Below are 23,011 nucleotides of genomic sequence, written 5' to 3'. Positions count from 1 at the left end.
GCTTTCATTCACGTCACCACAACTTTATTATTTAATTATTTTGTCAATGCAATACAACCCTTTTGCTATCAATTGCTGTAGACGCCTTTCGACTGTTTAAAAAACCAACTACTTGTTTTAGTTTTGTTTTAAATTACACGATAAAAAATAAAGAGAAGGGCATTGTAAATCTTACTTTGAAGGTATTTTTGCCCTTCAAGTTGCAATAAAACCAGTCTTTAATGTACAAACTAAACGTCTTAAAAACCTAATAATTTTCTCAACAATAGCTGACTGCATTAGTTACTTATTTATATTATTAGTATTATTAAATAAGTATGTACTTTATTTTAAGTATATGGTACTAGTAGTTACCAAAGTACTTATTTAATTCTTTAATTTAAATATTATGAATAAAATTACTTATTTTATTGAAAGTAACTTAATTATAAATAATGCATATTTAATTTTATGGCTAGCAACAGTTCTGGTTTGTCGCCAAACCAAGTTGGCTGTTTTTTTAATAACATACAAATATATATATATTTTTTTTGGTTCAGATTAGAATATCAACTATTTATTAAATTATATTTTGTGTTGATACATTTACAAATGGATGAATTAATGTTTAACCATTTGTTATATTAGCTTCGCATCTGGTGAGTGTGACGAAATAATTGTTTATACTTTTAATTAATAAGTATGTAAAATATCTATACGATTATTATCATTATGATTGCTATTCATGGTAAAAGATCTATTATACATGATACAGGAACGCGTATGACTATTTTGTAATGACTATATACGAAATGGTTGTAGAGGGAAGAAGTCTAAACGTTTGCATTGAATATATTTTGTAAACTATTACAAATGACCAGGCTATAGACTAGACTATAGACTAGACTATAGACTAGACTATAGACTAGACTATAGACTAGACTATAGACTAGACTATAGACTAGACTATAGACTAGACTATAGACTAGACTATAGACTAGACTATAGACTAGACTATAGACTAGACTATAGACTAGACTATAGACTAGACTATAGACTAGACTATAGACTAGACTAACGACTAGACTATAGACTAGACTATAGACTAGACTATAGACTAGACTGTAGACTAGACTATAGACTATACTAAAGACTTGGCGCTAGACTAGATTGCAGACTAGACTATAGATTATACTATAAACTAGACTGTAGGTTAGACTATAGACTAAACTATAGACTAGACTATAAATTAGGCTATAGACTAGACCATACACTAGAGTATTGACTAGACTATACCCTTGACTATAGACCAGAATAGATTTGGTTAAAACTTAAATACAGACCTGCAGTCAAAAGAATTATCTCAACTATTGTTTGGACTACAGTTAAGACCATTGTCTAGACTATATCATAGATTATAGACTGTAGAATATTCTGTAGTAAAGAATGAAGAAAAAAATATAGACAAACATTAGAAGATTAAAGACTATAATAAAGACTAAATTATTTTACTTCACTGATAACCTATGCAAAACACGCACTAACAATAAAAATCTTGCAGTGTAAATAATTATAGAGGGAAATAATGCATCCATCTATCGCATACACAAAAACGCAAGTGGGTTGGACTAAAAAACATGTGTATGCATATAATTTTCCTAAATAGTAATTAAATGGAAATTAAAAATATATATTCTATGCAAAATCTATTTAAATGCTATTTATTTTATTTTAATAACAAACAAAATGGTCGTTGAAAACTTGATTTAAATAAAAATCAACTTTAAATTTACATGCAGGAAAATTAGACAAAAAAATTCTTTGAAAAAAGTTTTGCTTCAACAATCTTGTAATAAAAAAGTATAAAATACAAAACACTGCACTCGATGAAGTTAATAAGACTAAAATCACTTTGCTTTTGTACTTTTCCCTAAGAAAAATGGTGAAAAAAAGAGGAGTAAAACTTTTTCGTTTTTAGAATAATGAAAAAAAAAAAACACGAAACTTCTTGTTTGTTTGTTCATACTCACACATGTTGTGCTGCATGTTGATTGAGTATGTGCCACGAGTAGGAATATTCTGAATGTATATAGATGTAAGTTTCTCGCCTTCTTTCTTTGTTCGAGTTTATTTGAAAAAATTTCTTTCACATCAAACAATGGCTTTTCTATGCAATCTTTATTTATTTATTCACATTTTTTTCAAGCTCGTCCTTCTTTGTAACTTGTAAATAAAGGCTTAATATAGAGACTTTAGATTTTAGACTAGTTGTGTAGCTTTTTTTTTGCTCTTGCTAGTAAGTACTTACTCTTGCATACGCACTTACTGTGAAAGAGTTGCATGTATTGTAATTTCATGGGTGGGGTTTGACATGTGAAAAACATTTTTATTTAAATTAAAGATTACATAGTCAAAGTGTTTAATTTGCTTTTAAAAAACACAGATCATTAAATTTATTTTGATACTTTAAGCTGTAGACTGTAGACTAGAATATACACGAGACTATAAACTAGATTATACATTATAGAAAAACTAGACTATAATCTTAATCATGGCTTAGACTATATGCCACACTAAATCATAGACTTGACTATAGAATTGACTATAGACTTGATTATAGACTAGACTATATACTAGACTATAGACTAGACTATAGACTAGACTATAGACTAGACTATAGACTAGACTTTAGACTAGACTATAGACTAGACTATTGACTAGACTATATACTAGATTATAGACTAGACTATAGACTAGACTATAGACTAGACTATAGACTAGACTATAGACTAGACTATAGACTAGACTATAGACTAGACTATAGACCAGACTATAGACTAGACTATAGACTAGACTATAGACTAGACTATAGAATAGACTATAGAATAGACTATAGACTAGACTATAGAATAGACTATAGACTAGACTATAGAATAGACTATAGAATAGACTATAGAATAGACTATAGAATAGACTATAGACTAGACTATAGAATAGACTATAGAATAGACTATAGACTAGACTGTAGACTAGACTATAGACTAGACTATAGACTAGACTATAGACTAGACTATAGACTAGACTATAGGCTAGACTATAGACTAGACTATAGACTAGACCATAGACTAGACTATAGACTATACTATAGACTAGACTGTAGACTACACTATAGACTAGACTGTAGACTACACTTTAGATTAGACTATAGGCTAGACTATAGACATAGATTATTAATATATATTTGATTATATACTAAAATAGATTATAGACTAAACTATAGAGTATACTATAGACTAAATTAAAGACGAGACAGCAATTTTAACTGTTTGCTAATTGGACAATTTTTAAAAATATTTCAAACATATAAATTTTTACGCCATTTTATATGTTGAAATACAAAACTCAACTGACTCACACATAAATGGCGACAAAACACACATGTGTGTAAAAGAGTACATATGAGTCTTGACATTTTCATGTATATAATTTTCCACACTTAATGATACATATACAATAAAAAAAACACATTATATATAAATACTTTTTATTGGATTTACCACCCATAACCAACAACAACTCCTATATACATACATACACACACGTATGTATGTTCAATCACTCATACATTTGTAAAATTCGTATTTGAATTATTTGAAATCAAATCAATTGACATTCGACCCTTTTTTAGGGAAAAATTTCTTTTTGATAAAATGAAAAAAGAAACCGGAACATAAAAACATATTTTTTTCAGCCATGCAAAAAGAACAAAAAAGTTTGCAAACTTTGCCAAAAAAATAAATATATGTATATAGTTAGTCACATAAAAAAATAACCCCCACAACTCTTCCTCCCTTGTATTGTTATACTGGCTTGTATAGCCAAGTGTATTGGTTTTTTTGGTTTGTATCCTTTATCCTTTGTAAGAGTTTTTAGTTTTTATGTTGCCATTTTTTTGCTCCGTTTTTGCTGCTCCTGATGAATGCTATTTTGATGCGTGATTGTCATAAAATTTTGTGATCTGAATAATAAAAGTCATTTTGCCATTTAGTTTGATTGAACATAAAATGGTTCAACGACAACACACACACACAAAATGACATGCAAAAGAAATTCTTATTTAGATTAGAAATAAAATTTAGATTGCGATGTTCGCAAAAATATGCTTTAAAAGACAATTTTAAAGTTTTCATTTCATATTAAAAGGGGGGGAAAATTTAACTGTTTTTGAAAAAAATTTATTTCAAATGGATTTTCACATTGAAGGTTAAAGCATTCAAAAATTTATTGAAAATTTTCTGTATAGAAGAAAATCTTACAAAAAGTTTTTATTAAAAGAAAATTTTTCATATAGAAGAAAATTAATAGAAATTTGTCTATAGAAAAAATTAATCAAAAATTTTCTATAAGAAAGAAAGCTTTTTAGAAATTTTTTATATAGAATAAAATTAAGAAAATTAAGTAAGAAGAAAATTTATCAGATATCTTTATATAGAAGGAAATTTATTGCACATTTTCTATATAGAAGAAATTCGTAAATGGTTTATTTGGAAGAAAACTTATCGAAAATTTTGTATACAGAAATTTTCTATATGAAATAATATTTATTACATATTTTTTTATGTGGAAAAAAATTTATAGAAAAAGGAAAATTTATCGAAGGACAACTGACAGACTCGACTATAGTCCAGACCATAGATTAAAGGAAAATGCTTTCAAAATATATATAAAAATTATTCAAAAATTTAAAAACAAAATTTATTTAATAACTTTCTACCCCTCTGGATTACCTTAAACCTATTAACTATATTGTCAGTAATATTATGTATCACCATCGTACTTAACTAATTTGCCAACGTTTGGAATATCAATTAGACATTCAACAAATAATTCAAAATTTTCCGTATTTTAAAAATTAAACACCTGAAAATATCATCAATTCATTGAAAACTTTTTAGAAAACTGTTCGCGTTTTCTAAACAAAATGAATGCAAAGGAACATGTGTGATATAAACTCTAACGACGACTATCAATACAATTCAATTAGAGAAAATACCTTTTGTCAAAAAGTACAACAGCAACAAGAAAACAAATCAAGTAAAAGGTAGACTTGTGTGCGAAATTTTCAAATTAGAATTCAATTTGCAAAAATACAAAATGATGGATTGAATAATTTTGTTTAAGAAATGAATGAGTGTGTGAGTGATGAAGTAAAATAAAATACATATACAGTGAGCACCCACAGAGAATAATTCATATGTTTGTAAATGACAAAAGGACTCCATAATAAAAACGAGAAACCTCCCAAATTTGGGTTGCAAGAAAACAACAAATTTGCATACTTACCTTTCGATGAATATGTACATTACACAGGACCTTAAAACCAAGTAATGATATGGATGTTTGTAATTTTACTCTAACTTAAAAAGAACGTTTTGCCATTTAAAAACCATGTCCTAAACCGGAAATTGCTTGAAAACCATAGAAACCAATTGCTACCCAAGTTCCCAATACTATATTTTTTTTCAAAGGGCTAGTCTAATGTTCACATATCTACTTAGCGTAGCTGCTACACACATACATATGTATTCCCAGTTTGTCAAAAATAAAAACAACTTGATAAGAAATTGAAAATTTGTTTTACTTTTTTTCAAAATGGTACCTCAACGTCAATTCGGGGCAAAATACAAAAATAAACATCCAAAAAGATAAAAGTAAATGTCCTAATACTACTTACAAGGACAAAATACAGAATTTTCCTTAGAATTTGAAATAAAAAATACACACAACATCCATCAGTTTTTTATATTTTTTTTCTTTCGAAGTAAAAAAAAGGATCTGTAGGAATATATTTATCTGTGTAACAGTGGGTTTTAAAGAGATAAAAGGTTAAAACTTATAAGATATATATTTTTAACTGGAATATAATAAAGACAGCATTTAGTTTCGACTATAAACTAGAACAGATTTCTAACAATAGACCAGAATATAATCAAAACAATACATTAAACAATAGTCCAGATTGAAGATCAGACCTGACTAGAGTCGAGGCTATATACTTGGTTATTGTTTGACTATAAACTAGACTATATTATAGTTTATAGTCCAGACTACAGACCACACTATAGACTAGACTGTAGACAAGACTATAGAATTGACTATAGACTAGACTATAGAATTGACTATAGACTAGACTATAGACTTGACTATAGACTTGACTATAGACTAGACTATAGACTAGACTAGACTATAGACTATACTATTGACTAGACTATAGACTTGACTATAGACTAGACTATAGACTAGACTATAGACTAGACTATAGACTAGACTATAGACTAGACTATAGACTAGACTATAGACTAGACTATAGACTAGACTATAGACTAGACTATAGACTAGACTATATACTAGACTATAGACTAGACTATAGACTAGACTATAGACTAGACTATAGACTAGACTATAGACTAAACTATAGACTAGACTATAGATTAGACTATAGACTAGACTATAGACTAGGCTATAGACTAGACTATAGACTAGACTATAGACTAGACTATAGACTAGACTATAGACTAGACTATAGACTAGACTATAGACTAGACTATAGACTAGACTATAGACTAGACTATAGACTAGATTATAGACTATAATGTAGACTAGACTATTGACTAGACTGTAGGCTATAGACTAGACTATAGTCCAGACTATAGAATAGACTATAGTCCAGGCTAAGGACTAGACTATACTCCAGACTTTAGACTAGACTATAGATTCGACTATAGTCCAGGCTATAGATTCGACTATAGTCCAGACTATGGACTAGACTATAGTCCAGACTAATGACTAGACTGTAGTCCACACTATAGACTAAATTATCCACAAAATTTTCTAAACACACTGTACAAAAAATTTTCTAAAATATACTATAAAGTACTCATTCACTCACATCTCATTAATTTGTGATTGATACGTTTATACATAGCACATACGTGTCTAAAGTCATTGATTTGACTGTGAAAGCAAAAAAACACACACACAAATCGAGAACCGAAATAAAAATGGCGTGTGTGTTGTTTTAGTTAAGGGAAAAGAGGTTTCTTCATCTTTTTTGTCAAAGCATTACTAACTCAATTGAAGTGTGATGCCATTACCAGAATATGCAAAATTTGTTTTATTTTCTTTTTTTGTATATATTATTTTAGATATGTAGTCGTTTGTATATAAATTTATTTATTTATCTCTTTTATTTTTTTACATTTGCAAATATATGTGTGTGCATGATAAAATATAAAGAAAAAAAACCTGGCATCAATAACAAAAACAGATCACATTTCACAAAATGTCGTCAATTTTTAACATTTGATGGATTTTCTCAAAGTGACATAAGTCACTAAAACATATCCTATTACCCCCGAAAAAAACATACACACACTTATACACGTATATACATTTACTCATGCAAATTTGTACAAAAAACAGCCATTTCTGTTTTGTAGGTTATTTTATTATTTTCTAAAGAATTTTTGTTTCTGTGACATTTGCTTACCATGCCAATAACTCTCTTATTCATCAGCTACACACTGAGTTAGACAAACAAACATACAAAATTATCACACGACTACATGCAGTTCGTTTTTCTTAGATAAATTTTGATATTTAGAGTCCTGACTTATATTCTGTCCATACTAAAGACTAGACTATAGTCCAAATAATGGCGTAAACCTAAACTATTGCTTTGGCTAGAAACTACACCTTAATCCAGAATCGTGAATATATGAACTGTAGAACTGACTACAAACTAGTCTTTAGGCCAGACCAGGGTTACACAGGGGGGAAAGGGAAACACAGGGGGGAAAGGGAAATTTCCCCCTCTTTACCGAAAAAGGAATTAGGAAAATAAGTGAGAAAAAAATATTTCCCTCCCCCCAAACAATGGAGCTGGATCCGCGTCTGACCAGACTATAGATTAATGTATTGTACGAGCTTTGGAGTAAACTTTTGGCTGACTTAAGTATAGACTAAACTATAGTCTCGAGTATGTACTTATCTTCAGTTCAAAATATTGACTAGACTAAGGACTATAGTCCAGTCTAAACAAGAATGGATGCTTATAGTTCAGACTTTAGAGTTGTTCGTATAAAAGACAATATTACAGTCCAAGCTATAGACTAAAATTTCGTCGTTACGAAAGACAAGAACTTACTTGAGACTGTACTTTTATCCTAACTTTAAAGTATTGGCTGGCCTATAGACTAATAGTTAGGCCTGAATACAGACCAGACTTTAGACTTATCGGAAATATAGACTGAACTATATTCAAGATTAGTGACTAGACTAAAGTCCAGTTTCTAGAGAAGAATGTATGATAATTGTCCTAATCAGTGTTCAGTCCAGACACTAGACCCCATTATAGGTTAGACTATATAAAGAAAAGACTACAGTCTACATGTTCCTCAACAAAGTTCATAATTTCAAACTGAGTACCAGCCTTAAAGGTAGAATTTTTTGAAGATATTCCCATTACATACCATTACTTTTAACACTGACTGTATTTCATACATTTAAAATTCACACACTTGCGTTAGTACTAATATTACGATACTAGTAAATGAAATATCAACTTCGATTTGGTGTTTTCTTTGTATGAAAAATACATGTAAGTATACATACCATGTATGTATGACATTATACAAATTGACACCCTCATCTACATTAACTCGCACTTCTAACACACTCTACCATTACAATCTTCAAATTTCCACCATTTACCCAAACTTCGCATAATATTTTGCATAGAATATACATACATAGGTAGTATTTTTGGGTATAACAAACGCTAACTAAAAAAAGAAGTACAAGAAGTGAGAAAGAAAAAAAATGAAATTATTGTCAAAACTCTTGCCGGAAGCGTGAAAAATCTACATACGCCAAAATGATACATACAAAATAATATTATTACTTGCAAATACCGAATACCAACAATAAGACGTACATGTACATACATCTACATAAAAAGTTTACAAATGGAAAATTACGGTTGCTGGTAGTTTGAGGAAAGTGAGAAAGACACGTGTATGTTGGTGTATAGAATTGCACATACACATACATACTAACTGTACCCTTAAATATGTATATTTTAAAATATAAAACAAATTTTCCTTAAATCCCCAGCCTATCGAAGAAATAAAACGAACCCTGTTTTAAGTTTATCATTTTAGGCTTCGCATAATACAATTACCAATACCACCCATCTCTCTAAAGAATGAATGGTACAAGAAAACTCTTTTCGAGGTTTTTTTGCTAAATATATACATAAATGTTTTGCAAATGTCACAAATCTATCTAAAGTATTATTATTAGTATTACACATACACAGTGCTATTGATGAGATTGATAGTGAGTGAGTGGGTGGGTAGGTGGGTATGATACGGTTTCTGACAGTTTTAAAATAACATACAAATTTGTAAATGTAGTGTAAACTTTATTGAATTCGGGTTTTTTATTTCTCGCGAAATTTGTAATTCAATGTATTATATTTATTTGCATACAAAGAAGACATGTTTGAAGATAAATTTGTTAAGGATACTTTAAAATAAATCAATTTTTAAGGAATCGAATTACAAATTAATGCTGAAAGTTATTAAGTAAAGAAAATAAGAGACAAAGAATTTAGGTGTTACCTACGATTTCCTACGGCTAGAGAATTTATTAAAGATTTTCTGCTAAGAAGAAATTTTTCTTAAAAGTGATAATTTAGCAAAAAATGTCGAAAATAACTTTTAAAGAGATATTTATCGTAAATTTTCTAGAAAAATAAATTTTATTTAATTTTAGAAAGAAATTTAAAAAAAACCTTTTTAATAGAAATAAAAAATTATTGAAAATTTTTTAATGAAATGAAACATTTATCAAACAATTTCCTCGAATAATAAAATTTACCGAAATTTACTATTTTCTATAGAAAATACCGTTAGAAAGAAAATTTCTATTGAAAAGAAAATTTTCTATTAAAAATAAACTTAGAAGAGAATTCTGAAATGAAATATTTATCGAAAATTTTCTATTGAAAATAAAATTAAAAGAAAATTTTCTATTGAAAAGAAAATTTAAGGAAAAAATTCTATTGAAACGAAATTTCTTATTGGAATGAAAATTTTAACAAAACTTTCTATTATAAAGAAAGTTTATCGAACATTTTCAACGATTTTTCTAAGAAAATTTTCTATTGAAAAGAAAATTTATGGAAAATTGTATATTGAAATAAAAATTTATCAAAAAATTTTTATTAAAAAGAAAATTTTAAAATCTTTGATAATATTTTTAATATACATTTTTTGATAAATTGAAATAAAACATTTATTGAAAATTTTCTATTTATCTAAAGTTTTTTAATAAAATAAAAACTTGTCGAAAATTTTCTATTGAAAAGAAAATTTATGGATAATTTTCTATTGAAGTGAATAATTTTTTGAAAATTTTCTATAGATAAGGAATTTTTTCAAGTATTTTTTTATTAAAAGGAAAATTTATCGAGAATTTTTTTATTGAAAAGATAAATTATCGAAAATTTGATTTTATAGAGAAAATTTATAAAAATTTTCTTTAGAAACTTAAATTTATCAAAAATCTTCAATTTAACAGAATATTTAAAAAATTTTTTTTTATTAAGAAGAAAATTTAATAAAAATTTTCTATGAAAAACAAATTTAACGAAATTTTTTTACTAAGAAGAAAAATTATCAAAAATTTCCTTTTAAAAAGAAAATTATGGACAAATTTCTCTTTAAAAGGAAATCAATGTAATTCTATTAACAAAAAATTTCTATTAAAAGCAAAATTTTACGAAAATTTTCTTTTTAGAGGAAAGTTCATTAAAATTTTTCTATTAAAAACAAAATTAATCGAAATTGTTTTTATTTAAAGAAAATAAAAATTTCTAATATATTTCCCGTCTACTTCAAAGTTATTTATGTAGAATTTAAAATTGTAATTATTATTTATAGGTGAATTTTGACCTCCAAGTCATTTTCTGAAGATCTTTTATATGGGGGCTGGGGTCAAATGAGACCCGCTCATTACAAAAATCGGTAATGTCATTAAAAGTTCTATTAAACTATGTTTTGCCGACTTTTGTTGACATAATAGAACATTTAACTTAATTACGAACCCAAAGGCCCTATACGGTGGGTACGGTTGTATGGGGGCTAGGCGAAATAATGGACCGGTTGTATCTATTTTCAATTCGCCAAAAAAAGTGTATGTGCCAAATTTCATCCAATTATCTTGAAAATTGCGGACTGTACCTTGCGCACTTCCCCCCGTTGGCATGTTACCTTGGTGGAGCCTCCGCCTTGGTGTTATTGCAATCCCGGGGTATAAAGAGGTGGTAACAGTCTACTGTTTGGCTCAGTCCTTGCATAGATCTTAGTCCTTGCATAAATCTGGTACTACGGGTGGCTAGTTGAAGGCAGGACTATGTCCTGGCTGGTCAGTTGGTTGAGGTTCCTTCGGGATCCACGTAGTGGCTGTGGTTTAAACTTAAATTCGCGGGGAGAGTAAGTGGCGGTTAAAAGACCGATGTAAGGTAATGTCAGTATTTCGGGATAATTTCGGAGGAGTGACTGTGGGATTAAGCGTTGGAAATGAGTTGGTATTAATTGTATATGGTACGGGATGAATGTGGGGTACGGGGGGCCTGACCCACTCGTCTACCTATAATAAATGTGTCGTATGTTTTTCTCTTATGAATGTGTCGTATGAAAGGTATTATATACATATGATACTATTGAATTTTCCTTCCTAGTCCAGATATGTTCAGAGTATACTCTGTTCATATCAGTGTGTCCCTGTGAGTAAGAACAATATCTTCGGCTTATTGATGGATCGTACTTCGGTCCACCTGTTACTTCTCTAGGTGCTGTTGCCGAATCAACAGAGGCCATCCAATGGTCAGGTATTGGATAGCTCGAGTACTCCAGTAAAGTACTTGTGCATGGACCGGTCAAAGTCAATGTACAAAAATTGCCACCTGAGTTCTTCATTGAAGAATAAAGGGGCTATGGTAGACCGTTCTCAAGTCTACCCAGTGGATGAAAAAGACCACCGTGAGATAAGGCCGTCAAGGCAGGACGTTAAAACTGTCAACATTCATGTACCTTGCGCACAAGGTTTACATGGACCAGCCAGACGGACGGACATACATAGCTTTCTGAAAACGATTTTAACCCGATTAGTATACTTTAAGGTGTATACTTTATGTTACAAACACTTAAGTGGTGTAGGGTATAAATATTATAGTCCAGACTAGGCAAGGATCCAGGCTTTAACAATAGTACAGATAATATACTAGTCTTTAATTAAAACCAATCCAGCCAGTAGCCTATAGACAATGCTATAGTCCAGACTGCATACTAAACTTAAGGTCTATTTATTTCTGAAACTGAATAGGTAAGTGAAACATGAAGTCCTTAAATAAAAACTATGAAATATTCTACCATTACAAATTAATAATTTCATAATTTCAAACTTTTAATTTAAATTTTAAACACAGAAGTATTAGTTCAAACGAACTCCATGAAGCATAAAGTAATGTTAAATGACATACTTTCTTTATAAGAAAAACCTTAAATTGCAAGTATTTCAGTAGAGAAACGACCCCTCAGCAATTATAATACGTCTGCAATAAGAAAATACTATACTTTTTTTTGTCATAATAGAAAAAAGTGGAAAATATTTTGTTCCTTTTGATATGTTTTCTTATTTATTTCTCTGCAATTTCATTTTAAGGACAATTTGCGCGGTTTATTTTTTACGCTATTCATAGTCTGATGCTTCTATATTGCTGCATAGTTGTTTGTTTCTAATAACGTGCGCTGAGTTATTTTAATTTCTGTTGCTGCTTTTTAAAAACGAAATAAGTAAAACAAAACAAAAAAATATATTGTTTTTATTTTCATTATTATTCTTTTTTTTCAATTGTAGTTGTTTTGTTTTTCCACCTCTTTCTCCATGGAAGACTTCATACACATGGTAAAATGTTAAAAGTTTTGCTCCCTTTTTTCCCTTTTGGTAAACCTACTGCTTGATGAGTGTAAATTCAAATGAATAAAGTTTAAAATAATGAAAAAAAAAAATCAGAGAGAAAAACGCGAAAGCCGCAACATTAGTGCTGTTCAGCAGCCAGGCAGTCAGCATCCTTCACCTCCTGTTTACATCCTTCTATGGCAGTTTATATGAAAAGCTTCTGTGTGTGTGTACGTTTGAATATCTTTTTTTCATTCCCTTCATTTTATTTTGTTTATAATGAACGCGGGAATGAATGAAACGAAATGAAATGAATAAATGATAATGAGAGAATTTGCAGCTGATGTAAATTAGAAGAAAAAAAATTGCTGAGTATAACACTACTACAAAATATCCTACTACTTACTATACACTACTCTGTGGCATAGAGTAGTAAGTGAGTGGTATGTGTTGCAGTATTTATACAAATTCATGTAAATGAAGTAATAAAATACTAAAATAAAATGGGCAGCAACAGAGTCCTGCAGACTGGGATTAAAATTTTTAAACATTTTTCGAATTTACGTTTGATGAATTTTCCTTTTAAAGATCATTTATCTTTTTAAAGAAATTTTTTATTGAATTTTGTATGAAAAAATTTTCAATAAATTTTCCTTTTTGTTACAAAACTTTCATTAAATATTTTTGTTTGAAAATTTTCTATAAATTTTCTTTTTAGAAAATTTTTCTCTTACAAAAAAAAAAATTCAATAAATGTTATCATTTTACAGAAACATTTTTATAAATTTTCTTTTTGTTAGAAAATTGTGAATAAATTTTAATTTTTTTTTTAGAAAATTGTCGGTAAATCTTCTTTTTGTGATAACATTTTCTATAATTTTTTATACAAAATTTTAAACTAATTCTCTCATTTTATAGAATAATGTTAAATAACTTTTATATTTTCATAGAAATTTTTTGATTAATTTTCTCGTTTTATAGAATTTTTCAAGAAATTTACGGAAATTTTTCGATTGTACTTTTTTAAAGAAACTTTTTTGAAATTTTCACTTTTTATTGAAATTTTTTATTTTTTTATAAAAAATTTTCTTTATTTTTTCTCTTTTTTAGAAAATTTCTTATAAATGTTCATTTTTAAAAGATAATTGTTGATAAATCTTCTTTTTCTATAGAAAACATTTGATAAATATTTTTTTCTATAGAAAATTTAAGAGATTTATTTTCTATATAAACAACTTGTGATAAAATCTCTTTTTTCGCGTAATTTTCTCTTGATAGACAATTTCCTCTTTTTATAGAAAACATGCCATCAATCTTCTATTTTGGAATATTTTCGACAAATTTTCTCTTATATCAAAAGTTTCAGGGAATTTCTTTATATTTTAGTAAACTTTTGATAAATTTTAAACTTTATAGAAATTTTTTAAAGAAAACGTTGGGTAAAATTTCTCTTTAATAGAAAATCTTCGATAAATTTTCTTTTTGGTAGAAAACTTTCGATAAATTTTTCTTATTTTTAGAAAAATTTCGATAAATTTTCACGCTATTTACCCCATATAAATACAATATATTCTTTCTTTTTATAGAAAACGACAAATTTTATATTTTAAAATTTTTTCCCATAAATTTTCAGTTTTTGTAGAAAATTTTTTAAAATGTTTTTATTTTATAAAATTCACTTCTTATAGAAAATATTTGATAAATTTTTTTTTTTGAACAAAACTTTCGATAAATTGTTCTTGTTTCAGAAATATTTCGATAAATTTTCATTTCTTAGAGAAAACTTTATTTACCCCATACAAATACAATATATTCTCACTTCTTATAGAAAACTAATCGATAAGTTTTCTCTTTTTATAGAAAACGAAAAAAAAATTTTAATATTTTTCTCTTTTTTAACACAAATTTTTAAATTTTTTTTATTTTATAAAAATCTATCGATAAGTTTTTATTTCATAAAGAAATCGCCCATTCAATTTTCTCCTTTTTAGAAAAATTTCAATAAGTATTTATTTTTATGGAAAAACTGAAATAAATTTTCTCTTATTCTCAATTCTTATTGAAAACTTTTAATAAGTTTTCTATCTTTTTATAGAAAACTTTCAAGAATTTCTTTTTAGAATATTTTCGATAAGTTTTCTCTGTTATATAAAAATTTCGATTAATTTTGTGGTTTACAGAATTTTTTTTCTTTTAGAATATTTTCGGTAAATTTTCTCTTCTTGTACAAAATTTTCAATAAAGTTTTTCTTTTATAGGAAATTTTCGATAAGTTTACATTTTTTATAGAAAATTTTCGAAAGATTTTCTCTTTTAGAATATTTTTGGTAAATTTTCTCTTCTTGTAGAACATTTTCAAAAAAATTTAGTCTTTTATAAAAAAACTTTTGATAAAAAAATTTCTCTTTTATAGAAAACTTAACATATATTTTCTTTTTTAGAATATTTCATTTAATTTTTCTCTTTTTCAAGAAAAATTTCAATAAATTTTCTGTTTTATGTAAAAATTTCGATAAATTGTCACTTCCTATAGAAAACTTTCGATAAACTTTGTCTTTTTATAGAAAATTTTCAATAAATTTTCATTTTAATAGAAAACATTCCAAAATTTTTCACTTTTTGTTAAAAACTTTCGATAAAATTTCTTTTTCATAAAAAAAATTAATTATGTATATTCTAACTTCTAATAGAATACTTTATATAAAATGTCTCTTTTTTCGAAAAATTTCAACAATTTGTTTCTGTCATCGATAAATTTTGAAAGTTTTCAGTAACTTTTCTCCATTTTAGAAAATTATCGATTAATTTTCTTTTATAAAAAGAGTTTTATTCTCTTTTTATCTTTTCTTAATATTTATTCAAATTTCTTTTATTTTTCTAAAAATTTTTGAAAAACTTTCTAATTATAAAAAGTTTTCAAAATCAGCCCCGTTAGTACTGTCGGTGTAACTATCTGAAAATTTTAATATTTTACTTGTGTTTTTTCTCGTTTATAAATATTTTTGTTGTTTTTGTTATTATTATATATTTTTTCTACAGATTGGTATGAGTTTGGTGGCAATAACTGGAAGGATGGTTGTTGGTTCGCTTGGTTGGTTGGTTGGTAGTTAGTTGTAGCTGAGTTGAGTAAATGAATAAATGAATGAACGAATGAATGGTTGGGCTCATTTGTTGATGAAATAATGACTTTCTCTGTCTTTAGTTACTGCTTGCCGTTGCTCATGACTCCTGTTGATGATGATGTTGATAATAATGACGTTATTTGAGGATGCTGCTTCTGCTGCTGTTGTTAATGATAATGAGGTTATATATCTCTTGTTTTTTTTTTTGTTTTTCTTGTTGTTGTCGTTGTTGCTGGATACGCTAACGAATTTATTATTTAAAATATAGGTTTCAAGGTCAAGGTAATGTATGTTCGCTGGCTGGCTGTTTGTTTGGTTGACTGACTATTTGGCTGGTAGATGTGTCTGCTTTAAATTTGTGTGGCACCATTATCATTATTTAGCTCATTATCATTTAGTAATTGTGGATTGTTATTGCTCTTTTGTTATTATTATTGTTCTTTTTTTTATGACGTTATTTTGTGGGCTTTTATTTTTCGGTTTTCTGTTAAGCTTTACGCATTTTTTAATTTTGTTTTTGTTGTTGTTGTTGGTGTAAGTGTCAATTAATGTGTAATTAACTGTTGAGGAATTTTGTATGAATTTGAGGTTGTTGTTCAGTGTCATTGACACTAGAAAGGATTGTTTGAATTGCCGAAGTGTTAAACTGTAATTTTGAATTGTTTTTGCAGTTTAAAGATATAAAATAATAATATTTTTATATAAAAATTCTTAAATTGAAATCCTATCTTATTTGCAAAATACTTAAGTCTTCAGTGTAATCACTACAATACTAAATACATTTTGAATAAAAATTCTCTAAGGAAAATAAAAATTAAACTTCAATTCAACATTACTTTCCCCCTGTTTACTCATTTATTTACAACATTTATCATGTTTTCTATGTAAATCTTAATGATGTGCAAAAATGTAAAATTTCTTAAGAATTTTTTACTTTATTACAAATCATATGTAAAATTACATGAGTTTATATTGTTCTACAATCATGTAAGATATTTATGTATTTCAAATATTACTCTTTATGAATTTTATTATTAACCTATAGACATATTCTTGAATATCTCATATGCATAATTTTACTTACATGAGTCTTTTTTTGAAAAAGGAGCCATTTTCATAAAGTCCTTTAGTTATATACATATAAAAAACTACCTGTTCTTTGGCAGATGTTATTGCTTTAAGTAAAGTAAATTTTTAAAATATTTACACTCCATTTTATCATGTTTCTACTATTAGTAAACTCTTACAAATTCCTAACCAATAATATTACTTAAAGAGTTTGTTCTTTAATGAACAAATGTACATGTAGTTTTAATCCTTAAGGTTGTAATTTAATCCCTGATAGAATATTTTGAAATACCTGTTTGTACTTAAGATACAAAAATGGCTTGTCAGGTATTTTGGTTACTTTGTAGTCACTTATTGGTTTATATTGTGAAATTCTTGTAAATGCAAGTATTCATATACATATGTATTATATAAGAAGGTCAGTGTCATGACTTGTTTTATCTAATCAGTATATTTTACCAATAGCGTGCTAGCAGACGTATCAACGATAAAATTTAGAATTAATTTAAAGCGTAATAGCTTTTAACATTCAGTACTGTTAACTGTACTGTGTCGCATGTAAGTAGCAACCAGCAAGTAATTAAAAAGAATTATTTTGTACTACTATATCGATGTTTTTTATAAACATCAATTGAAAAAGTGTTACATAGACTAATGTTTATCATTTTGTTTCGAGTTGATGGCATTATAAGCTATAGACCCTCAATAGTCATGACCGTCTGTTATTGATGGAAATTTTACACAAATATTTCAAATAATGCCGTCAACATCGATCGGTCTATAAGATCCTTTTCAGAGAATGACTTTAACGTTTATAACAGAAAAAATGCTCTTAAAATAACGAAATTTAATATAAAAGTGTCTCTATGAAACCTCAAACATACAAACCCTTTTCCAATATAGCGTCTCCAATAAGAAAATACTCTTTTGTAAAAAATCGTTTAAAATGAGAAAATTTTGAGATATTTTAATAAAATAATGTATTATTATAAATAAATGACTCGAATACAAAAGAATTTTTTCAATTATTGACTCAAAACCCTGAAAAAACACTCATCCGATATCGACATACACTCTCACACTCAAAATTGAACCACTGAACTGGTTCAGTCTTGATATTTTCCCGTTTTCCCGTATACGCGAAATAGTTAATAGTACGTATGTATATAAGTTTCGGAATTTTCGACTCTCTTTCCTCTGGATGTATAGGGACTTACAGATTTGAAAGGTCCCAATTAATGACTCTCAATGTAAATTTATACAAACAAAAACAAACATTAATTTTGTTGTTGCTTTTGTAACTCTTAGAAATATTGGCCTTAGGACCACAAAAAGGTTCTTACTGGATTCTAAAAGTATTTGAATTTTTTAACCATCTGTCTTTAAAAAGCAAACATAAATTTTCTTAAAATTTCGCTGTGATTCTAAGGTTTGATTGTCTTACAGAAAGTGTAATTAGGTCCTGCAAAATATAAGTTGGGAAAAGACGTTGAAAACTGCTTTGATCGCACAAGGAGAAGTTATTTTTGAGTTCATTATAATGGCCCAAAGTAGAGGAATTAGTAGAAACAGCAGAAGTAAAGAAAACGTAGTTACTTCATTTTTAATTAATCTAGCATTGGCAAAAATCTGCTAAGAATATACGCCCAGATATGATAGCGCAATGCTGCTATCATGACAACACTCGACTCCATGATATAAGTCTGAAGTATACGTCTTCAGGTTACCTTTTTTTTTGAATGTCGGTTTGTAGCCTAGAATTAAAAACTAGTTACGGTGTTAAAAGTTAAAGGTCATCTGCTATAAGAAAACCTATTAAGTATTATAGGTGTCCTCAAGATATTCAAAAATCTTAGCAATTCTGCTCTAAAGTTTTGAATATTAATTTCCTTTTATTTTTATAACTAAAAAATCTTCCCAACATTTTCTTATAAACAATTTAACATTAATATTTTCTTAATATTAAAAAATATTTCGAAGAAAATTTAATAAAAATAACACAAATCTCTCTACTAGTTTATAATAATATAAAACTTAAATTATAGCCAGAAATAATACGGAAAGCAATTCAAGAGAAATATATATATATATATTGTTTTGAATGAATGAATGTCTATTATACTACATATACAATACATACATATATATTATTTTGTATAAATTGTCAAACGAATGAAGAAGGAATGAACAACAACAAAATACATATTTTGAATATACTCATCTGGTTGCTGGCAACTATACAAAAGACATACAAAATCCTACACACATGTATATTCTAATAGTTAAATCTAAATATGCAAATTGGAAATTTCTATAGAAAATATTACTTATATTCTTATGGCACCACTACAACACATCCTCACCTCTCCCCCTTCAGACTGTTTACTGCCTGTTATTGAAAGCCACCCATAACAACCCATTTTTAAGAAACAAAATTTGTAAAATTTTAAAGCAAAATAAAAAAGAGATGAACCTTTATGGCATTAACCCGTTACGCCTTGTTTCCTTTTTCTACTCGTTTTATTTTTCGCTTTAAAGAAAATGGAAAATATGTAGTATGCTTAAGGGGATCTGTATGGTGTTTTGAGAGTGTGTTGGAGATGTCAGACGAAAATGTACAATTTTAGCAGTAAAGCAATTTCAAACTGATGCCAACCGTCATGTTTCCCCCTTTGGCATTTTAAAACACTCACTGCTTTTTTATATTTTGTTTTTTATGTTACTCTCTTTAGCTCTCATATACTTAGCAGCGATGAAAAAGTTGTGTGAATAGTACTATTTGAGTACTAATACTTCTTTTAATTTGATATGCAAATAGTTCACATTATTTGTCAGGACTATAATATAGTCTATTGACTGGACTATAGAACGGTCTATAGTCTGGACTATAGAAGGGTATACAGTCTGGACTATATAACGGTATATAGTCTGGACTATAGAACGGTCTATAGTCTGGACTATAGAACGGTCTATAGTCTGGACTATAGAACGGTCTATAGTCTGGACTATACACCGGTCTATAGTCTGGACTATAGAACGGTCTATAGTCTGGACTATAGAACGGTCTATAGTCTGGACTATAGAACGGTCTATAGTCTGGACTATAGAACGGTCTATAGTCTGGACTATAGAACGGTATATAGTCTGGTATATAGTCTGGACTATAGAACGGTCTATTGTCTGGACTATAGAACGGTCTATAGTCTGGACTATAGTATAGTCTATAATCTGGACTGTGGAAAGGCCTATAGTCTGGACTATAGGTTATGTTATTAAATAAACTTTGGACAATCCAAATAACCGAATTAAAGTAAGTCAATTAGAACTTAAACTAGTTAAAAGCACGATAAAAGTACTATTTTTCAAGTACCTTTTAAATTCCACACTTCATATTCTTTTTATACAAAGTGCCGTTAGTGTTGAAAAATCAACATACTAATATCCTTTTTAGCTGCTACTTCAGCCATTACTATGAAAAATTTATTTTTATCGTTTTTATTTCATCACTCTCTATATATACAAGATTTGATTTTTACACACACTCATACACACATACATAAATACGTGTGCAATTTTGCCAATTTGTTTGTGTATTTATTGGTTTTTTTACATTCTCTTTCTTCGTTCTTCGTACGTTTTGTTTAAGGGGAAACTATAGTAAATTGCCGCTAAATTTTAACCAATGCGCATGAGCATTGCTTAAGTTTACTGTAAAGGATACCTAAAAGCAATAAAATATAGAAAATAGCACTGAAAGCATAAAGGACAATGATGGCATGCACTCTTTCTTGCTAGTGGGCTTAAGCAGTGAATTTTCTCACCATCTCTTTCTTGCCGTAGGTATTTTATGCTCTCTGTTCTCTTTTTCAAGCATTACTAAAGGAAATTTTTTTGTTTTTGCTCTCACCCCATATTTGATTTTATATTTTTAGGTATACATTTTTTGTTGTTGTGTATATATCCTTTTAAAAATTTCTATAATTATTTTCGGGTGTGTATGTTTGTGTATAGGAACAAATTGAGATAGTGAAACGCAAAAATTAACACACAAACAATGAAAATAAGGAGTACAAATTAAAAACACTACTAAAAACATGCATTTTTCTGTTTTTCCTTTTCATTACAGAGACCATACTCATCAGCATACTCCTGATAGTCGGCGAAAACCCCCATAAAAACAAAAAGCACAACAACAAAATTGTTGTAAATACAGGCAGCCAGAGATTTTTTAATGACGTAACAACCTGCTGTATTCGGTATCAGTGCGAGGTAGTAGTAGCAGCAGAGTCCAAAAAAACAGAAACTCAATTAAGCAACAGTTAAATTAAGTAGGTTTCAAGTTCAAGGCTGACAGTAACGTTGCAGACTCATTGAAGTTAAAACAAATATACATACATACTATATTTTGTACAGAAAGTCATTGTACTGTCAGAGCATCACTAAAGCAGCGTTTGCAGCAGAGACAGAGAAACAAAAATCGTTTAAATTTAATTAACAAACAACAAAGCAAACATGTCTTTATCATTTGAAGCTGCCTCTAACGAAGGACCCGGCTATGTTGGTATTCGCTTTTGTCAAGAATGCAACAACATGTTGTATCCCAAGGAGGATAAGGAGAGTAAAATCCTAATGTATGCCTGTCGTAATTGTGACTATCGTCAGGAAGCCGATTCCAATTGTATTTATGTGAATAAAATTATGCACGAAATCGATGAATTAACTCATATTTGCCCCGATGTCATCTCGGATCCCACTTTGCCACGCACCGAAGATCATGAGTGCCCTAAGTGTGGTCATCGTGAGTCGGTATTTTTCCAGGCTCAAACTCGACGCGCTGAAGAGGAAATGAGATTGTACTATGTTTGTACCAATCAAAATTGTACCCATCGTTGGACTGAGTAAACGATGTGATGCTATAAGGGGGGTGGGGACATATATTTAATGGTTTTTGTTGGTTTATTAATTTTTAGCTTTTGTCTTCAAATTTTTAGGTTTTAATATCTTTTACAAAAATTTAATTTAAATTCACTAATATAAGTTTCTGTACATCTCAAAATGAATTAAATATTCAATTCAATTTTTTTACTTATAAAATTCAGACTTCATACAATTGTTGTATTCACAACCTGTTTTGTATCGTTTTATTAACATTCTGTCAGTCTACGATACGACACATTTTTACATTCAACCATTAAATTGTTTCCTTTTCCCAATTAAAGACTTTTTAAGTCTTTCATAAACTCGGATCGATTTTTTTCTAAAGTTTATATAAACTCATTTCTTTATCTATTTGTGTAACTCTATTATGTGTTTTTTCTAAATTTAAATAAATCGATTCTTGAGCGCATAATTATTAAAGACTTTTGAATTATTTTCTTTTTAACGAGGTAAGTACAGATAGAAAAATCTCTATTTTAAATGAAAAGTTTATTTAATCTTAGATAAAGTTGGGTTACATTAGAAACTCCAATCGCGATTGCAATAAACTGATTAAAAATTGTAAAAGCTTTTTCAAGTTAAAGCAAGTGAAAAAGTATTGGACGGAGAAGTTTTATGACGTTTTGATAGCTCCTATGATTACTTGGTTACATTTCAGATCAATTGCCTTATGTTCGTTCGTCTGTTTAAATTTAGCATAATAAAAACATTATAATTACGCGTTTTAACGGCAATGATAGGCGTAGGTATTCACATCTTACAACTTTGTCATTAAAATGTCTAATGATCGTCTGAACTTACACAGCAATGTATCAGACTATCTCAGTCTACACTGACTGTCACTCTTGTTTAGTTGCAGTTTTTCAGTATGAAGTTAA

At 28.4% G+C, this 23,011-nt stretch overlaps 1 protein-coding gene across 1 annotated transcript in view; it reads left to right on the top strand.

Annotated features, from left to right (window-relative positions):
• The window catches only part of LOC111677672 (DNA-directed RNA polymerase II subunit RPB9), a 28,561-nt gene extending 6,016 nt beyond the window's left edge, over positions 1 to 22,545 (top strand). The window contains exon 2 of the mRNA XM_023438836.2: positions 21,322 to 22,545. Coding sequence (XP_023294604.1) covers positions 21,708 to 22,097 — 390 coding nt within the window. The 5' untranslated portion in view covers positions 21,322 to 21,707 and the 3' untranslated portion in view covers positions 22,098 to 22,545. The remainder of the gene's footprint in view (positions 1 to 21,321) is intronic.
• Positions 22,546 to 23,011: the final 466 nt, after the last annotated feature.

The sequence above is a fragment of the Lucilia cuprina genome, chromosome 5 (assembly GCF_022045245.1).
Source record: "Lucilia cuprina isolate Lc7/37 chromosome 5, ASM2204524v1, whole genome shotgun sequence".
Classification (NCBI taxonomy): Eukaryota; Metazoa; Arthropoda; class Insecta; order Diptera; family Calliphoridae; genus Lucilia; species Lucilia cuprina.
The sequence above is the reverse complement of the archived record's forward strand: the minus strand, read 5'-3'. Positions and strand labels throughout refer to the sequence as shown.